This window comes from Nothobranchius furzeri, chromosome 2 (assembly GCF_043380555.1).
Source record: "Nothobranchius furzeri strain GRZ-AD chromosome 2, NfurGRZ-RIMD1, whole genome shotgun sequence".
In the NCBI taxonomy this organism is placed as follows: Eukaryota; Metazoa; Chordata; class Actinopteri; order Cyprinodontiformes; family Nothobranchiidae; genus Nothobranchius; species Nothobranchius furzeri.
In genome coordinates this window covers 62,358,860-62,380,441 of record NC_091742.1, presented here as the reverse complement: position 1 = coordinate 62,380,441, position 21,582 = coordinate 62,358,860, and the positions used below count along the sequence as shown (strand labels likewise).

At 41.4% G+C, this 21,582-nt stretch overlaps 1 protein-coding gene across 1 annotated transcript in view; it reads left to right on the top strand.

Annotated features, from left to right (window-relative positions):
- klf7a (Kruppel like factor 7a) overlaps positions 1-21,582 on the top strand; it is a 76,217-nt gene that overhangs the window by 40,491 nt on the left and 14,144 nt on the right. The window contains exons 2-3 of the mRNA XM_015946694.3: positions 9,178-9,793; positions 20,827-20,950. Of these exons, the coding sequence (XP_015802180.3) occupies positions 9,178-9,793; positions 20,827-20,950 (740 nt within the window). The remainder of the gene's footprint in view (positions 1-9,177; positions 9,794-20,826; positions 20,951-21,582) is intronic.

The following is a 21,582-nucleotide window of genomic DNA, read 5'->3' as shown; positions in this document are numbered from 1 at the left end:
GTGATTTTCTGATGAATGGAAAATTGTTGCACCTAATTATTTTTAAGTCTCACTATCTGCGTTCTGAATGTTTGGTTTTAGTGTAAAATGTGTTTGCATATGTTCAGAAGTTGTAACATTTTCTGTTTACAATTTAAAGACTTTGGATCAAACAGTCCTTTAATGATGTAATAATGAGATCATCTATTTCCTTTCTAGAAACTGAACTTGTTTATTTACGGGTGGAATAAGACTGCACAATTCATCAAATATTTATCGGTAGGGCGATATCAGTCAGTGCAAAATCAATAATGAAAAAAATTAAATTAAATCCTAGGCCAAATAGAAGGTCATCCTTCATATCCGGTCAGTCCTGATAGCTGGTAACTTGGTGTCTTGTGTGGGTGACAGGTTGGAAGAGCAAAAGATGTATAGAAGAAGCCGAGCCAAAAGGTGAAACTCTAAATTTGCTGGTCCGTCTACGTTCCAACCCTCCCATGTTGTCATGAGATTCGGATTGTAATCAACGTGACAAGCAGCTAGATGAGCTTCCTCTGTGGGGTGTCCAAGTTTAACCTTAGAAATACGACAAGCAGTGGAACCACTGCTCCTTCTCATTGGTAGAAGTCAGTTGAGATGGTTTGCTTTTTGCTTCTTCTGGAGGTCTTCCAGCCAAATCCCAGTGGGCGGAGACCCTGAGACAGATTGTATATCCTTTCTGGTCTAGGAAGGACTTGGGATATAGAGAGTCATTAGGGAGAGGGATGTATGGGACACTTTGGATTAGAGGTGGGGAAATTGATATTTTGGCTAAACATCTGTAAAACTGAATGACTTTTAATTAGGGATGAGCGAGTACACCACTATCTGTATCTGTACTCGGAGTGGGCGTGGCCTAACCCGAAAATGGGTGTAGTTTAACCGGAAGTGGGTGTGATTTAACTGGAAGTGGGTGTGGTTTACATCAATGCATAATTTTAAGTCTGAAATTGATATGGATTGATCAGAAGTTGCTATGTGTATTGTTTATTTGAAAACTATTTCAAAGATACTTTATTAATCCTAGAGGGAAATTAGAGTTTCAGTACACACAATTCAGAGATCAGACATACATGGGCAAGTCACATGACAAGAATTGGTGACTGTGGTCATTCGCAAACCTGAGTCGCGCTACCTTAATAGAGATCAGAGGGTAACATGAGGAATTGATTTGGGAGGAGGAAAAAAAGGCACTTCACAGCCACACACACACACATGCATACATGTAACTACATGCACGCACACATACAAGTAATACACACTCCCCCTATCTGCACTGAGAATTAAGAAGAAGCACAGAGAGAGGCATACGATCTTCCACTCCTTCCAGGAATCCAGCATATACCCCGCCGGGTGTGTCCACTGCGGGAATGTGGGAGCCCCCTGCTCAGTTCTCATTGTTGAAAAAATCTTATCAATCGCGTTGAATGACCAGTTTATAAAATCCATATTTAAAAATGGGGTTTTTCAGAAGAAATGCAGAGAAGCGCTCTGTGGGCAGACAGGACAAAGAGCCTTGGGAAAAAATATAAGGGAGCAAAAAGAGAAGCGTCTGTACCCTGCGAGTGCCAGGAAGAAAGAACAGAGCAGCCTCAGAACTGAGATTAAATATTTTTGATCACAATAGTAAAGGAACTATTACAGAACAAGTTTTTCAATAAAATCAGAATAGACAGACAGACAGACAGACAGACAGACAGACAGAGAGAGAGAGAGAGAGAGAGAGAGAGAGAGAGAGAGAGAGAGAGAGAGAGAGAGAGAGAGAGAGAGAGAGAGAGAGAGAGAGAGAGAGAGAGAGAGAGAGAGAGAGAGAGAGAGAGAGAGAGAGAGAGAGAGAGAGAGAGAGAGAGAGAGAGAACCGGAGCGGAGGCAGTGACCGATGCAGCACGAGCCGTTTTCAGCTCTGTCTTTTCAAATGCACCACGTGACGTACGTTACAAAAAAGTATCTTTAAATATTCAACCGAATAAGAGACGAGCTGAAGAAAACTTAGGGAGTACTGAAGAAACGTGAGCAACAGTGAAGCAAGCACAGAGAGATCTGTTACTGTGTGTGTGTGTGTGTGTGTGTGTGTGTGTGTGTGTGTGTGTGTGTGTGTGTTGGTGTGTGTGTGTGTGCGCGTGTGTGCGTGGATAGGCCAGACGGAGCTCCCGGCTGCAGTTTTGTGTGTAGGGAGGGGCGGGCGCTCTATGTGACTGGCCAATCACAGAGCGTGAAGACAGTCAGCTACCCAATGAGGATTTTCCTTCAGCACGATTACAGATATTTACGTATTTTACTCGTTTCATGCTCGTATTCTACAACAATGCTTTATCCGTACCGGATACTCATCTGAAACGAGTATCTGGCTCATCCCTAGTTTTAACCATTTACACATTGGCTAATGTTGCTAGTCCATGGCAGCCATCTTAAAGTAGGCAAAGAGTTGGATCCAGTGTTCATAAGCTATTGTGCTAGAAAAGTGGGAGTGCAACTCTCACCCCATTTTCCACCGGGAGTGAAAGCATTGAAAAAAGCTGCGAAGCGTACTATACAGTTAGCCGCCATTATAGTGGATGGTTTTCTTTCCATCTGCAGCAAATTTTAACATTTTGGACATGTCCCAGAAGCGAACAGGTGCTATAAAATATGTTTCAAGTATATTTTTTACGCACTACACTTCAAAGTCTGCAGTTTAGATCGAGCCAGACAGGAAGTCAAACACAAAAGCAGTGCGTGTTTCTCAATGCCAAGGAACCTTGCCTTGATGTCTTGGTCCCGCCCCTGTTGCCTAGCAGATATGTCATCAGGAACCGCCAAGGCGTGTTCCTATGTTCATGTTCTACCGAGGCATCGGTTCTCTGTTTGTTAGCTGTTTAGCTAGCTGAGCAAGGATACACGGGAGGTGTCTTGTAGCCTAGCCTTGATCCAAAATTCCCCAGAATACACAGCAGTGTTTTCAAAAGGATGGCGGATCAAAAGCTGGCAGCTACTTCGGGGACAATTTTCTGTTTAAAAGTAAGTCGACTAATTTAAAATATTTTTTTTTAGATCCAAAGCAGTTATCTATGTTTGGTTAGTTGCTTAGTAGGTGTGGCTTTGGTGGCTAGCAGGTAGTAACTCGCCTACATATTTAATTTAACCAGTATAAACACAATTTAAAAAGTTAAATGCTCATTATAAATTTATATTGAAAACTATATGCATAAAATATAACGTTCCTTCCTGTGTCACGTGATGTAAGTCTGTTCCATCCAGCTAAATACTAAGTACATAATTTCCTGTTAAAACCCGTATAGCCAAGGTAAACAGAGCAGAAAGTAAGCCACGGACATTCTTAGATACATGCAGCTGTCTTTCTCCTTGCTTGTTTGAAGTCACGCGTGGTGTTACAAATCTCCTGTTATTTGTTGACTTCACGGGATCAGCGTTGTTGAATGCTTTTGCTCCTGTTTTGCGTCAGAATGGCTCCTGGCTGGAAGGGAGCTGGCGGGTAAAACACCTCTGTTACACGCCACTTTCAGTAGGTTTCACAAGACCATCAATCCATTTCAGCTTTCTTCTAATGAACCTTTTACTTTACTTTTTCTTTTATTGACCAGAGAAATGGCTGATGATGGACAAATGGGATTCGTGCAGCCAAGCGTTCCTTAATTTATCTTGATTGGCACTAATCTGAGATATTTTTACAATCATAAAGGACAAACAGTAAAATTAATGAGGACTACATTTCATTTAGCTGCTTTAGGTTCCTGGAAAGGCGAGAGTCGTAGTCTACAGCTGCACTAACGTGGAAATTACAAAAGTTATTCATAACACAAGTGTGCTACTTTTCTGATATGTCAAGCCACAACAGTTTATCAAGCTAATAGGGTTTCTTCTTGATCTTAACCCAATTTTCTGTAAGTGGAATTCATGTGATTGGTCACAATGACAGAAGTCTCATTCAGCAATTTGATTGGGCTGTAAAAAGGAAGCAGAGGACGATGAGTCATTCGAAACAACTTAAACCAGAGTGCTCAATCACACCGTTACACACTTGTTCATAGTCACAGATCCTTGTGATCTTTGGCTCTATTTTTATTTCTAGTAAATGAAACCTATATGAACTTTAATATAATAAGCTGAGTTTAGATCACTTTAAGTTCTTCATTCTTTGCTGTTTATTTTTACATCAAACCAACAGAATGTAAAAACTGCATAAATATAGCCCAACACATCACACATTAGAGAAATAGACGGTGAATGCAAATTTAATAACTTTATTCCTTCATTTTTTTTGTTGCAGAAAGTACTCCCCCTTAAAGGTTTTAATTATTAGATATTTTTAATGATATATTAATTTATTACATAAAAAATGACTTGTTTTTTTAGTGCATTTAACCTTTCGCACAAACAGGTTGCCAACAAGATGCTTCAGAGGCATCATTAATGGGGCGTAGGAATTAATTAATGTAAAACAGCTAATTAAGAGAGCTGCTTTAGCAACAGAACGTCATGTTTTGTGTCGAGGTGTCGTAACTTACCCAAGCCCATGTAAACAGCACAAGGAAATAAATGTCATTTTGCATAATTTGGAAATTACAGCAACCCTTAAAAACAGCGTTTTTAAAGAATTTTGTCGTGCATGACTCTTACCTCAAATCACTGGAAAAACTGACAGCATCAGTGGAACAGAACGGCAGCGGGACGGTTTACTAACCCCAACCCTAACCCTAACCCTTTGCAGCGCGTCAATCCACACCGGGGAAGTCTGAACCATGGAGCGGCTTCTCCGTCGTCCTCCTCACTAGACTTGCACAAACACCCTCTAGACTGAAAAGGTTGAGGTTTGTTAATGCCATTCGCCATTAGACCAAAAAGAAGGAATCACGTTTGAAATCTCTGTTTCATGTCATATATGATGTTGTTCCTCTTCACTGCCAGGGTTAAAGCCATGAAAAACACACTGTAGCGCTCGAAAGATGCTGAAAGTAAACAAGCCATTACGTCACTTGTATTGACGTAATCCGCATAGATAATAAATCACATCTCTGTAATAGTCTTTTATTTTGAAAATTACCAGACTGAAACCGTGTGTAATTTCCTGTCTAGCCCTATGTTGATTGTGGAAATCGACGTTTCCAAAAAGCAAAAACATCGAATCCCATATTTTGTGGCACGGTGCAATGAGCCGCTTGTGGGATGCGCTTTAACCCTCTCAGGCTCAAAATAAGTTTTGATAAAAGGACGAACAGCTAAGTCCTTCAGGGGTACTTCTTCCAGCTTCGTCGCCTTACCCGACTAAGGCCCATTCTCAAGAGGCCACAGAATCTGTTATCCATGCATTTATCACTTCCAGACTTGACTTTTCCAACTCAGTTCTAATTGATGTAAATGTATCCGTCCTAAATCGTCTGCAGAAAGTCCAGAATGCTGCAGCCAGATTTCTTTCCAATGCAAATAGACGCTGTCACATCACTCCCATTCTGGCTGATCTACACTGGATTGCTGTGCAATTTTGAATGCAACACAAAGCTCTAACTTTTACCTACAAAGCCCTGAATGGTCTAGCCCCCTTATACTTGTCAGAACTGCTCCCCCCCCACCCCCCCCCCCCCCCACCCCCCCCCCCGGTCACTAAGGTCTGCTGACCATCTACTACTCAAAGTCCCTACAATGAAACATAAAGCTCTGGAACGCGCTCCCTCTGGTGGTACGCCAGGCTTCTTCACTGGCACAGTTTAAATCCAGCCTGAAGACGCTTTTTTTTTTTTATTTAGCTTTTGGTCAATGATCGGTCTTTTATGCTGTGACTCTTCTGTTTTTAGTGACTTCTCTTTTTATTAACTTCTCTTTTTATTGGCTGTTTTAACTTTTGTTTTGATTTTAGGTGTTTCTATTTTATGACAGTTTTAATCTGTGTTTAATGTGTGTGTATGTGAATTTGAATGGCTTTATAGGTTTAACTCTGTGCAGTGCTTTGGTCAGCTGACATGCTGTTTTTAAATGCTCTATATAAATAAAATTGAATTGGATTGGATACTTCTGAGTAAAAAAAAATGCTTATAAAATACATATGTGGAGTAATCAGGTAGGTAGGTTTTAACGTTGCCAATCTTTAACGCCTGCCTTCAGAGGGTTAAAATGTTTCGTGCCTTTATTTATGGACTTATTTAATTCATATTGCACACAGTGAGTTTACAGTTGTCTTTCACAATCAATGTGGTGCCAAACACACACACACACACATATATATAGACCTTAATAATCAGCTTTAGATATCAGCCATCGGAAATAAAATTCTTTAAAAATCAATATCGGCATCGGCCTAAAAAAAAAGAACATATCAGTCGGCCTCTACTCTGTTCAAAGGTCTTTCCAGTGATTGATTCAGTATAAATGAATCTTAGACGCTCATTGGTTGGTGGTCTCCTATTATTTTTATCAATCTGACTTCACTGTGATTGTAGAAACAAGCCATAGTCATCACAATCATGAATAAATTGTCGTGCTGGTAAAGGAGACTTTAATTTGTATTCTTAGATACAAACTCACGAGAGTGCCAACACAGTTACATACATTTAACTACTTTTTTTTTCATTTTAAATATGTCCAATCTTCATAAAACAGCCTTTATTGTCCTTTGTTGTTTACCGTCTGGGTTAACTCGAAACATTTAAGAGAACAAAGACCTTTTTAGGAAAGTTGTATCACCCTGTCTGCCAATATTTTGCCATAAATCATCAGGTGATTATTTTTTGTCACAATGGAAGGTACATTCTTTCTGCCAGAGGAGGTGGGGCTGCTGGAACAGCCACAGGATCGTCTCAGCTTATCTTGGCTGGCGTGAAGGACTCATCCCAAAAGCCCTTTAGGAAATGGACCTTGGCTTTGTGCGGAGCCAGGCGGCGGTGGCTTTCCAGATCGGCATCTGTCCAAATGGACTTAAGCCGTGCACATTCCTTTATCGTGGCTCGATGTGCTGTGTGTTTTGCCCGTAATTTCTTGTCCACACACAAGTTGCCCACTTGGTGCCATGAGAGCGGCGAGAAGACGTGCTTATGCATGTGCGTAGGTGTTTGCACAAACCATATACAAGAGCTGCATAACTGCACATGCAATGGCATAATTACTTGAAAAATGATGTGCATATGCAGTCAAACTTGCATAATTAGGACCACTACACACCAAGCTCACAGGAAGTGCTGATAAGCTGCATGACCTTCTCTTCAATAATGTTAATGTCACCACCTAGGGGAGGAGGGGGAAGCAAGGAAGAAAAGGGGAAGAGGCATGATGAAGTAATGGGGGCATAGACAGAGGAATACAAACAAAAGAAAAGATAATCTTGTCATTCCTGCCACCTCACCTGGATCCTCTTTTATTTTCATTGTCTCTAATTCTGTATGCACGCTAACCTGTAGGTATGGTACATACGTAGTCCATCGCACTCTGTGTCACACCGCACCACGGGTTGCAACCTAACATTTGGCGTGCATAAACTCTTTTCCTGTGTGCGGGGCCCGTGGCGTGCCCGCTGACAGGATCCTGTTATGCCAAATGTCACACTTCCAAAAAGATTCCCCCCCCTACGGTGAAAATGAAGTCAAGACCTTCCCTCACTCTCTGCTCTCCTGCTTAGCCTTGTCCTTCCTTCCATCATTCATCTTCCACCGCCTCCCGTCTCCTCCATCGCCACTTTCTTTCACTTATCCATTTCTATCCTCTTTTCTGCTCCCTTGAAGTACCTCACACACACTCACACACACACACCTTGGTTTGCAGTCCTCAGCATTTTGCTGAATAAAGTCTCCTTCGACAGGCTGGTTTTAGAAGATAGTTAGTCCTCACCTGGGAGGAAAGGAACAGAAGAAAAGGCTGAATATAGGAAATTGATCTGCGTTGAAGCAGAATGGCAAAACAAAGACTGAGGAGAGGCCAGCTGAGAGGTTCAAAGATGTCGCAGATAATGCTGCAAAGAAATGTGTGTTTTCCAACGCTGTAACAGTCTTATCACATCGCCACACTTTCAATACCTATTTGTGCTTTGAAAGTAGGAAAAAGGAAAGAAAAGTTTCTTTCATTTTATTGTCTAAAGCCAACAAAGAGGTAGTAAAGACTTTAAAGGTACCGCTGTGCATGAAAGAAGTATATGACAGAAAAAGAAACGGACGTGCGGTGGAAGGAAAAGATGTGGTACATTATCTCCGCTTCTCAATGCAGAGACAGTCCCGGGCAGCTTTTTAATTTGATTTCATCACAAACAACCCACTCCACATCCCTTTTTGTTCCTCGAAAGAAATTGCTTAGAGGAGAAAATGTGCTCCCTTAGCAACAGACGCCTTCCTATTTTTAGAAGGTGCAAACAAGGAAAGAGGGGTGTTGCGAGATTGTAAACGTCTCTGATGTGTTCAGTCTGTGAAACCTTATTCCTGATAATGGAACCAGCTACTCGTCTGTCAGTGCCTATTTACACACAAATGAAGCGGTGAGTTGCACGCACCCGGTGGAGCTGCTAGCCTCCATCTGAGCTGTCAAAATGGGTTAGTGGCTACAAGCGAAACACAACGATCCTTGGGATCAAACCGGCACTGTCCATTCAGACATAATAGCTTCATCCTTGGACACGGAGCGTCTCTTACCCGCGCCAGCTCCTTCGCTGCTCAGAATCTCGCCAGCTTGTTGTAAAGTAATAGACTTCTCAGGATGCCAGTTCACACAAATCGGGGATGCAGCCTTTTATTTGCTCTCGGCAGGGAGAGGTGTTTGGAGTAATAGGGATGAAGCAGACCATAACTACAGCTGAATAAATCTTCCTATCTCAGCTCACTGGATGCAGGCGCACACATGGTTTGCCGAGGCTCCGTAAAACGTTGCTTGATAGGAGTTCTGCTCAGTTTTCTTCTCGTGCCTTACTTTGGTTCCGCGCTGCAGTGGTCGCAATCAATCAGGGTTTAATCGGCCGTCTTGGTGACTATCTATGCGTGTTTGAAAGTGACAGTCGTGCAGGGTGCCAACCAAGTGAGAGGATGGCACTGAGGAGGTTTTTCTCCCTGCAGCTTGTAAAGAAATATCAGACAATCTGAAGGCTGCTGAAATTGTTAAGTGGGATGTGAGAGCGCGGCATTTTAAGTGCAGGAGTCTAAACGTGTGAACTTGCCTGAAGTGAGTCTAAATTAAGTGTTTTTTCTCCCGCAGACCTGCCTGGAATTGGAACGTTACCTGCAGACGGAGCCCAAGCGTCTTTCAGAACTCTTTGATCAAGATCTTGATGGTCTCCTTACTCCAGCCTACCTTAAAGAGGATGGCGAGGAAGAGCTAACTGATACCCTTATCCTCAGCCTACCCAACCTCCCCGAACCCCCAAGCCCACCTCCAGTGGTCCTCTGCCCCATGCGGCAGAACTCAGCTCTCTCAAGGGACCTAAAGCCTAAAGGACAGAAGCTAGAAATGGTAGAGGGAATAGAAGGGGTCCACCAGGCTCAGCTGAGCGCTGTCACCTCCCTGACTCCCCCATCTTCGCCAGAGCTGGGCCGACACCTCGTCAAACCCAACCAGACACTGACAGCTTCTCCTGACGGGACGCTCATGTTGAAGCTGGTGGCCAGAAAAGTGGGACTCAGTGCGGCTCGGTTGGTGGCAGGGAACACACTTCCCGTCCAAGTGAAGGACGAAGATGAGGGGGCAGCATGTGTGATTGGGGTTGGAGATCTACCAGAAAACAAGAAGAGGATCCATCGTTGTCAGTTCAATGGCTGCAGAAAGGTGTACACCAAGAGTTCCCATCTAAAGGCCCACCAGAGGACGCATACAGGTAAGAACACGAGTTTTTATCCAAGGAGGTGAAGTTAACTTAGTTGATGAATCAGTTCTTCAGTCATCAGAGCAACCCTTTTCATCCACAACTGTTTTCTCGGCACATTCTCATCCTACCGTACATTTTATATGAAGAAGAATTTCTTGGTTTTATATTCTTGGGTATTTCGGCCCCTCCACACACCTGGTCCCAGTTCTTAATTGCTGTAGTTGTTTCAATGTTCTTTTCCTTATATTCTCTACTTCTCTTTCAGACTCTTGTTATGGTCCTCACCTTTATTTACACTCTTCCGGTACACCATCTTTCCATTTTCTATTACACATTCTTGTCTTTGAAGAATGTTTAAAGTTACCACTGAAGTATTGTATCAAACCTCCTCAAGCTAGACGGTAGTGCCTGTTAACGAGAGAGCTTTTAAAAGATCCAAAATTAAAATCTGACAGGTTTTTTCTTCTCCTACCATTGCCAGGACATGTATTACGTATTTATGTTCTACTTCATACAATTTCAACCCATCATTAGCTTCTGTGTTTGCCTATTCTGCTTTCTCCGATCTGTACCAGTGTCAGTAATTATTTCTGCTTTTTGGATAGTTTTCTCAGTAAGGTGGTACTGAAGTGTATCTATTTAATTTCCAAGGCCTGAAAAAATATAAAAATGTATCTTTTTGTATTTATTTGGAGCAGTAAGGGTTAGAATATAATTCAAAGTAATGATGTTTAACTTTTTTTCAAACATCCCCATATTTTAGTCCTATATATGCAGGTTCTTTTTTGCCATCATTTAAATTATCTTTCCAGAGTTTTCCCCTTTCAAAAATTATGTATGATTAGTCAGAAATCCTTAAAAGTGATAATCTTATCATATTCTGTGATACTTTGAGATTTATCAGCTTGTAAAAGTTTGTTATTAGCATGACTACACACTAGACATCAGCACGTTGCACGTCACCACATAATCTCCTCTCCTCTAGCGTAGCCGCCACCCACCACATGGCCACATTTACGGTGGGTTTTTCCTCCTGAAGGAAGGATTTTAAGTTCTCTGAACTTACTGCCATTTTCCTTCAGTTTTCTCCTTGTCTGGTTCGATGATGTCACTTTCGTGATGAGCATTTGTAGTCCTGGACTTATTTTCACACAAAACCTAAAATAACGTTTCCCCCTGTTTGAAAATAAGCACGTTCTTGGTAGCAAAGTGCGTATTTAAAATTCACGGATATCATATGTGAAATCCATGGCACACAACAATCGAAGTTAGAAAATAATGTTTTTTTCACCATTGACTTGCATTCATTTATTCCGGGGACCCATGATGCGGAAGTAGATGGGCGTGACTTAGGCTCCCTGTAAGATGTAAAATGAGAAAAACTCCGGGATGCGATACTAATCTACACCAAATCCACACAAGGAGTTAGTTAAGCCTCAACATATATTTATTATTTCCCCAACAGATTGACTTTAATTGAAAATTCTCACTCATTTTCTGGGCAGCTTGATGCTCAGTAGGGTCACAGTGAGCTAACTCCAGCAGTTTTTGAGCAGGAGCCGGTAGACACCCTAGTCAGGTCTCCAGTCCGTCATAGGGACACACAGAGAAAACAGAACACTGACACACTTACTCCTAGCATGATTTAATCTCCAGTCAACCTGACATGCATGTTTTTGATCTGTAGGAAACCAGAGCAATTAAAGAAAAGCTGCATATGCATTGGGAGAACATGCTAATTCTGCACAGAAAGGCTGCAGCTAGGATTTGAACCAGAGACCTTCTTGCTGCAAAGCAACAGTGCTACCAACTGCCCTTTAACAGGAATATATAGAAACAGTTCTTCAAGTAATATTTTGACTTTTCGCTTTCATAATGGGTGTAAGACTTACTTTTGGCAGGGTTAGGGTTAATTTTTGTTTTAAAGTCAGCATAACAGCCCAATTAAAATGAATTTCAGATTTAAAAATAGAAATGACAATTAAAGGGTGAGCCGCTACAGTGCAGAAGGTGCAGAAACATTCATTCAAAGGCTGATGAATATGTACAAGTTTTTAATTTTGATTTAAAAGTTACTAGAGTTGGGGCCATTTGAAGTCACGAGGATGCTGATTCCATCTGTGAGCAGCATAGCAGCTAAAAGCAGCTTGAACCTGTTTGGTTCTAACCCGGGTTCTACCAGCTGACTGTTTCCCGAAGGATCTCAGAGCCCTGTTAGGCATATATACAGGGAAGAGATCAAACATGTATTCTGGCCTCATGCCATTGAGTGATTTCTAAACTAGTAGTAGCACTTTGGAAAATAGTTTGTTGTGTATTTTAAAATATATTTATTCTGCATGTGTTGTGCATCAAAATGTATCAGTTTTAACATTATAGCTATATGTGTGTGTAAGTTCACTTTATCCAAACACTGTTTTATCACCACCCTCTGCTCAAATTCCCAGGTTGCCAAAGCCTACTGTAACCTGCTAATTGTAATATTGTAATCAGATAATTGAGATATCAACTTCTTGGAATATGTGCATAGTGGAAAAAATCAGTTTTATCAGTTGATAGTGACAAGCCAGGGCAGGTCTTCCTTGTCAAGGTTCCCTCAAAGCAGTAGGGGAGGGAGGGGATTCGGGAGCTATAACTCTCCCGCTCCTCCATCTCAATCCCAAACCACTCAGACCTCTATCAGGAAGCTGTCCTCCATCTGAGTAACTGCACAGTGATGGATGGATTGACCTGGATAGGCCGCCATTTCCCCGCTTTATTCCAGGCACCTGTCCTCTATCCGTTCTTTAAGTCCGGGCCACCGTTTCTCATTCTGAAGTTGTCTGGTTCGGAAGGAGTTGGCAATGGGATTGCATTTAAGCGCGAGAGCAGAGTATAACAGTTTGAGGGACAACTATCAGTGAACTCCGCTCTATAACAACAGAAAAAAAACTGTGGTTGCTGTTGATAATTAGCAAGTTTGTGGCCAGACACCTTCGGTTTCCACTTTTAGCTGCAAAGGTGAGAAACAATGTTTTTCAAACTGTTAGAAATAATTGTGCTTGACTGTTCTGCACTGTAGCCACATCTAAGAACAGCTGCTAGGGGTATAATGAGATGATTATTGACATGCGATAGGTGGTTCTCTTAACCAGAAAGATGCAGCTACACACGTCCATCACGCTAAATAAAGTTACTGCAACACAAATTAGATTTCTTTGCTCCCTGCCGTCTAAACATATCAGCCGTTCTCAGTTTAGAGATCACCAAGGCAGAACCACGGAGACACTACATCTGTGCACTTCTATTCTTAAGGGTGTGAACTAAAAAAAAAAATTCAACTTGTCAACCTCTGCATGTTGAGGATAATAGAAACATGCTGTATGTGTGATCACACCCTCAGCAGCAGCTTGACTGCAACAAAGGGCTCAGACATGCCATCATCGATTCCCCCCGGCATGGCACGTCTACAGCTTCTGTGATTAAACTCCGTGCCAACTGGGCCAGGCTCTGGGAAACTGGTGCCACTGGTGCTATCCAATCATGAATCCATGCAAGCAAAACGTTGGACAGGAAGTCTAAATTAAACCAAGCTGATCTCAAGACAAATAATATCTTCACAGAGCAGGTTTTTGATGCTATAAATGACATTGTGGAGATGCTGAGTTGAACCAAACTCAAATGATTTGATTGAATTCAAATAGCTAAGCCAAACCAGATCACAAATAAAACAGCTTCCTGCTGGAATCTTTTGCTAGTAAAACTGGCAATGAAAACGTCTGCTCACAGTGCACATAGCTTTTAGGTTGCAAATAAATAGACTTCTAACATTTGGTCAAACGTTGAAATTATTACTTTATGTAGTTGCATACAATATTGCCAGACTTTCTGCAATATCTTCAGAGTTGTTCTCTCAGCTGAGTTAAATTGTTTCTTGGAATCTGTAAAGACAGTTGTGGTGGCCATCTTGAATTTGGTTGACTCCAAAAGTTCACCAGTTGCAGACATACATCTGATAGTTCCTTTCTGCAAGTTTAATTTAAAAAACAGTTTCAAGAAATATTTTACAAACACAGAGGCACAGGCAAAAACATTATGGTAAGCGTATTCTATGTGGTGGGGCAATAAAAAAGCCTAACCCACATGTAAACCAATGATTTGTGCTCTAGAGCCTTTTTTTCTTTAATTATAAAGACAAGGGTAAGAAAGGATGCCTTAAGTGTGGCTTGTGGGCCATTTGCGGACCTTGTAGTGATTTATTTATTTTTTTGTTATTCTACAAATCCAGATTGATGGTAGCAGTAGCAAAAGACTTTGTTCTGCAGGTCGGTCTGGCCACTCTCGAAGCCTCAGCAGGTCCACCATTGGCCTTAGGAGTTTTGTGTCGTGTCAGTCACAGCGCTCTATCAGTTTGGTGGGCCAATCACAGTGCTTTATCGGTTTGATGGGCCAATCAAAATGCTCTATTGGTATGACTTTGATTTTTAGTCAAGCACAAACAGACGTACATAACCTTCAGTCTTCATTGGGGATTTTTTTGTCCATTTGACGCCATTTTAGCATTGTTTGTTTAAATGATATGAAATTTTGTTGTAAAACCTCTCTCTTGACAAATTTTGAAATTCAATTTGGGGATTTTGAAAAAAGATCAAGGGAACACTATGAAAAAATTAATAAAATCACTGCCCTTTTGTGACCTTTGAGGACCAAAACATCTGCCTGTTAAAGTGGCTATAAAATGTATACATTCATACTTTTTGGGGCTTTGTTTTTCACAGATCTGGTAAACAACTTCAGCCTGCTGAATCCTTTAAATATTCAACTAATTTTGAGGATTTTAACCCTTCAAATTGCAGTTTGATTACCCAATGTCATTGCTGCAATTTTACCAAAAATAAAAAATAAAAAAAATCAACAAAGAGTTATTTTCTAAAAAAGAACCTTTACTGCCTTGGGTGTTTATTACAATTCAGTCTTGGTGATGTCATTAAATATATAAAAATAAAAATAAAAAATTATGTCAGTTTTATTTATTTATTATTTTTTTGTACCAACAGATTTAAAATGTACCATCCTCTTAAGACAATTCAGGACAAAAAAAGGTACCATTGACTTCTATTTAAACCAACGTTTTTGATCCTGTAACATTTGAAAAAAAAATTCATACATTGATTCATACAATATTAGGGTTTCATTTTGGAGAACAGTAGTGAAATTTGTGATTTTTACAGTTCACCACCAAAATCAGTCATTTCTAATTAGTGGCCCAGGCGAGAAACTCTACACATTTCTTCAGATCTTCTGCTGTTTGTATTGAAGTCAAAAGGTCAACTTGGCCTCTGATAAGCAAATAAAACACAGTTTCACTATTTTACTGAACTTCAAAATGTAGAAAAAAAACTATTTTATGTTTATGCACCTGGCTTGAGGCAAAATAATTTTTTTGAAAACACCTCTGTTTTTTATATATTTATTTTATTTATAAACTACAGTAATGACACTGAGTAATCAAACTGGATTTTAAGGGTTAAAATTTTCAAAAAGACAGACATTTGTATAGGTTTTGAGCAGGGCTGAATTTGTTTAACAGATCTATGGAAAAAAAGCAAAAACAATATGAATGTATACATTTTTAAAGCCACTTTACGAGCAGATGTTGTCCCCTTCAAGGTCACAAGAGGGCAGTAAATTAAAGTGCTGAGGGCTAAGTCCTTTATTTAGCAAAAGGATGTATTTGCGACTTTTTCGACGATGTAAGGTGGACTTACCTGTTGACTGGCGTCTTGCAGAGACGACCATTGATTCCGCCCGACGACTGAACTCTGTTCATGGGTCAAGACCAGACTACCGTATTGGATGGCTTACCAGGCAAACTTTTTTGGCCCTTAGCTGCATTTTACAAATGGTAAAAATGTTGCCTGCCATGCTGTTGAGACTTTTAAAAAAGTGTTCATGTCTAATTTTGCAAACATATTGCAATATGCACACTCTCCGGATCTTCTCCTTCTCCGTCTGACGTGTTGTCCTATCTCCCATTGTTAAGTGTTAATTGGACTCACCAGCCCCATTTTATCCTACCCACCTGATTCCTGATCACTCTCGTGTATTTAAACCCTCCGTATGTGCTTGTCTTTGTCGGATCCTCATCTTGTCTTCCTGCTGTATCATCATATCTGTCATTATACATATTAAACAGTTCTTTTGCCTGCCAGTCTGCCCCCTGTTCCTGCTCACCAGTGTTTGGGTCCTATTGCAACCATCACCATTCATGACGCATATTGTGATTTTGCACATACTGCAATGGCGACAAATATCTAATATAACATGTAAACCTTCCTTTCCTCGTATTTGCATTAATGGTAATTAATTTTCTTTTCACACAACTTCATAACCTTTAACTCGGTTTATTTGGGATTAGTTTGTCTGAGCCTGGTTCTGGTAGGACATATATAAGTGTATTTCCACATGTGGAAAATAATTCAGTATTAGCTTTATTAACAACTTGGGGGTGATAAAATAAAGTAGTTTGTTTTGCTGGTCAACATACGGAATATTTTCTCTACATCTTAATATTGTTATTGATAGTCTTTATGTAAAATTAAATCTGTTCCCATTTAACTCATTCACTGCCAGCCATTTCCTGATCAGAAAAGCCCTTTGATGCCAGCGTTTTTCAGCATTTTTACAGTTTTTTTAAAAGTCACAGAACATTGCACGCTAGGATGATGTCGACGCCAAAACTACCAAAACAAAGAGCAGACTCACCTCTTACAACAGGAAGAATCCGTTCTTTCATAATCCGTTGTTGAATTGTGATCGGCAGAAGCTTTTCCGGTTCGCGCCTCACCTTTTTTTTACAGCAGCGGCCCAAAACGATCTCCTAACACGTGGATTTTCTGCTTCCTGATCATGTGACGTGTGACGTACGCGAATGAAGATCAGCTTTAGAGCTGAGATGTTTGTTTTCACGGTGCGGGGGCTCGTTCCGACGCCCACACAGTCTTTAGTCGTCAATGGCAGTGAATGAGTTAAATGTATATGTTCATTTTTATGCCAAACATAAGCAGGCCAATATGTTTTTGATTGACAGGTATCTTACCAGTGGGTTTTATCTAGTTTACTCGGCATCTGACTAATTGCACACTCCCAGTCAATCAAGATGTTTTAATGGTTGTCCTATAAAAGTGCACAAAGCACCTCCCGTCTTGATCTTTTTGGAACTTTAACATAAAATCATCAAAAAGATAAAAATAAAAAAAAGTAAAGGTCTATTTTTACAAACTAACAAGATGGAATGTTAAAGGGAGGAAAATGATGACTCAAGATGACAAATAAAGATGAGAGAGCCAAAGAAAGTGCAGACAAAGTGGAGAGTAAAACAAGGATGAAGACAGGAATGGTGGTGGGGTTACAGTGGAGCGATCCTCTTCAGAAAGACACAACAGTGCCATGGGCTTCCTCATTCACAGAGCCATTATCCTGACAAGTTTAAAGATGTCATTACTCAAATCCTCTTTTTCTTAGTTGTTATTTCCATAAATTACTAAACGGAGAAAAGGCTACGATTTAATCTGGAATTAGACGAGGGCTGAGTTGAAATGACAGTGCCCTGTAGAGCTTTGGGTGAATAGGCTTATGGTAGATAAGGAATGGTACAATTAGATTTTGGGAATGGTGGAATAACAAAAAGGACTTGGGTGTTTCTGCCGGCTGTCTCTCTGCCATTATTTTATTCGTCTTTCCCTCCTCCTTTTCCTTCAATCACTCCTTTCTGTGAAATGCTGCCAGTCTGCATTTAACTCCTTTTAGTTGCTGTTTTACTGGTTTGCAAACATTTTCTCAGACTCTGATCAGTTTGCAGAGTGGCAGACAGGGTATACACTTGCCTGTTTTACATCAGTTTCTAACAGATCCCTCCATCTCTTCCAACACACGAACCAGTTTTTTCCTGTCCTTTTGCTCATCTCCGAGTCTGGAGCGCCAGCCCTGTACTGCCCATAAAGAGGCTCTCCGAAAGCCTCCGTAATGACCTCAGAGACCCGGAAGCCCTGCCTCAGCTCCGGCTAATGGAGGGAATGTAATTAACTTCCAGCACTGGCACCTGAGAGGCTGGAAAACTAGCATGCATGAGTCTGTGCACGAGAACATTCGGAAGTAACAGATTACACATAATGGGATTACGGTGACTCTGGAAACACCCGTTTATCAGATTACACATGAGAAATATGCTTTGGAAGGGTAGGAGTTTAGTTTTTCCTGCATTCAGTGAAAGCAGATGTTTGAATTTCAATTGTTTGACAAATCTGATCACACTAAAAGTGAATAATCTAATAAGGTTTCTAAACTACACTTTTTATGTTACTTGTCCAGGTGCAGTAATAGCGGCCTAATCGGATTGTGTTCCGGGTTAATCCGGCTGCTTTTGGGTCGTCATTCCAAGTGTATGCAGCTGTGATTTTAAAGTAGCCTTTCCGGCCCAGAGAGCGTGAAAAGTGTGTGTTTGTGAAGCAAGTGTGTACCTGCTCTGCTCGCCTGTTTGCACGAGGGCATCTTGAGGGAGTGCAGAGCGGAGGAGGATGGGGGGTTGCTAGGCAACGTGAGCAGTGTATCGTTGGAGGAGTCGGTAGCTGAGTGCTTATGTACTGCTGCAGGCTCTGGTCTCTCAGTACCCACCCTCCACCTCTCCACCACTATCACCACCATCGGAACCAGATCTCTCCTCACTCCCTCTCACCCTGTACAGCTCCCTGGTTGCTAGGCAACAACCTCCGCTCTCTGCCAACGTGCTCAGTAATTGGCTGGTGGCATGGCGGCGTACCATTGCCAGATCCAGCCAGCTGCACTGACGACTGCCTTCTCATGTTGCCCCCCCCCCCCCCCCCCCCCACACACACACACACACACACAGCTCCATCCACACACATACATGGAGATACAACCCTCCCCCTTGCCGCCATTGCTAGGCATCCCTGCCTTCTGGGAATTTGATTGGCCAGAGCCGGATGCCCCAAACCAGCTGCTTGTGATGTTTCAAGGATGTATGATGCAGTACCAGACTAATTTCTGGATCCAAACCAAGAAAAAAGAAAGTACAGTTTTTTTCTCTCTCTCTTAGTTGCCTTTACACGAGTTCACCTTACACTTTCATCACTTTCTATTCATCCCTTCATCAGTGGTGGAATCTTGTGTGCCCCCATATTTCACACCTCACTAACATCTCTGAGTCCTGATAATGAAGTTCTCCACAACATGGCTCCTTGCTGTTGGAAAGGCCCCTAACTGAACATATGTCGTGAGATGTGTGTTACCTTCCCGAGTGGTCATAGATAAATGTAGCTTTAAATCTGCATGTTTTTAAAATCATTCAGAGGTGTTTTGGTGTAAAAACTCATTGTGTTCATTGACATCAAATTCATATGCAAACATATATATCACCATCATCAGCAAATTGCCGCCCTCCTATTGCACTTGAGGATCAGATACTACAGGAATTTAATAATTCTGCAAACTATTTGTCCAGATGTTGTTCTTCGTCTTTAAGGGTAGCAGGAGCAGTGGCCCTTGTGGAGGCTTAGTCACCGCTACGAATATCAACCAACAAGGCAGTCCGCCATACTCGACGATGAAAGTACCACTATTTGCTCGAGTCAAATAAAAGCCCAAGTCTAAATAGCACAATTTTGATGCCAAAGCATCTCCAACAGAGTGCTGTGATTCGCCCCTCAAACCAATAGAGCGCTGTGATTGGACCGCTACGAATGTCAGTCAAAGAGGCAGTCTGCCATTACACAATGGAAGAACTGCATAAAACATAAAAAAATATAAAATATACAGTTTTTCTGAATAAATGCGCATTGATCGGTCATTACAAGACTGGCTGGAGCTGTGACGTTCCAATGAAGCGTTGCTAGACCATCAATTTTGGTTTAGCAAATGACTGTCTAGATTCTAGGCTAGCAAAATGTAGCAGACTGGGGCAGTTTTAAGGTAGTATTGTTATTTTTAAGTTAATAACTTTGTATCCAACCATAGATTTGTTAAATGCCAAGGATGGATTTTAACATATTAAATGAACTATTACGTTATTACTCCTTTTAATTAAAAGACGTTTGAAATTACAGTGGTTTAAGATGCCACTAATATTTTTATGGGTTCACTAGGAGTTCTGTAATCTGCTGCTGCTGCAAATATCAGCACGCTGGTGGTGAATGTTGCACACACTGGTGAAATGTTTTAGATTTGATCTGTTTGAAGACAGCAGCAATACCGTTAGCTGTCCCGCTAGACCATTTCGCAAATTTTTATCTAGAAACACACTTGAGAAAAGTCAAACTATCCCTTTAATCCTCCCTGTCCTCACAAAGGGGTCGATCCATCGATTGTGTCTGGCTTATAATCAGATTCAATGAATTACGCCAGCGTTAGTGTTGAAAGCGCTCCAGCAAAGCTGGTCAGTGTGTGTTCAGCCGTGAGCACCAATCCAGATGGGATGTGACTGATGCAGGTGACTTCTTTGGGGCTGGACTCAGCTGGCACATTGTGGCTTCCTTGCCATTATGTGACTGGCCTAATTATCACCACCCTCCTCTTCCTCCGTTTCTACTAGCCTATCTGCAGCCCCCCTCCACCCTAATCCACTCCTGCAACACTTCTCTCTCCACTTTCCTTCATCTCACCACCTCTTGTCAGACTCTTATCCACCGTGGCTCTAATCCCCCTCCTTCTCCTTCACCTCCTCCACCCATCCACCCCACCTCGCTCCACTTTTCTCAACCCTTCAGTTCTCTTCTGCATGTTCAGCACTACTGAAGACCAGTGGGAGTGTCTCCATTCCAGTTAAACATTTCATTGCTCTCTTTTTCAGTCCCCAAAAGAAGAGACGTAAAAGGCACCCCAAAATTAATCGTAAAAAACCTGGATTTTCTCCCAGATTTTTATTTAACGCCAAAGCTCTGGATGTTTGAAGTTGAAGGTTTGCAAAGCAGACAGAAAAGGTGATTAAAGTGGTGTTCATGGGAGTTTTATTTATTTATTATTATTTTTTTTTTGTTTTTGTGATCCAGGTGAGAAGCCATACAAATGCTCATGGGAGGGCTGCGAGTGGCGATTTGCCAGGAGCGACGAGCTGACGAGGCACTACCGCAAACACACTGGTGCCAAGCCTTTTAAGTGCAACCACTGTGACAGGTCTGTCAAAACACAACTCTCCTCCTTTCCCCGCTGTCTCATATGTTTTCTTCTTCCATTTTCACATTGTTATTTGAGGTAGTGCGTTGTAGTTTTTTGTGTTCTGTACACTGTTTCGGTGTTGTGAAAAAACTCCAAAGATGCTAGAAACTCGCTCCAACATGTTTTGGTGCTGACCCAGTTTTAAGTGTGCTGGCAGGATTACTAATGCTGGTTACTTTGGAAGTTGGTCCTAAAAGTGAGAATCCAAGCGGGTGCTCATTCCACCCACACTAGGCCTGGTGCAGCATTTTAATAGTGACACTCCTAACACTGATGATCCATGGGCCTTGAATCATAGGTTGTTTTCTGGGCAAGGGAGAAAAAATTAGGACTGTTAGGTCAGAAAATGCCAGAGGTATGACTAAGTCACTGCTTTCCAAGTTACAAGTAAGTCCCAAGTCTTTCCAGTCAAGTCTCAAGTCAAGGCCAAGTCGAGTCCAAAGTCAATGATGTGGAAGTCCAAGTTAAGTCCAAGTCCTTAACGTTGAATTTTCAAGTCATAATCAAGTCATCTGTCCAACTTAAATTTAATGACTGTGATAATAAATAAATTCCAGAATAAAAGCTTCTTAAAGCTTAATTTATTTGCT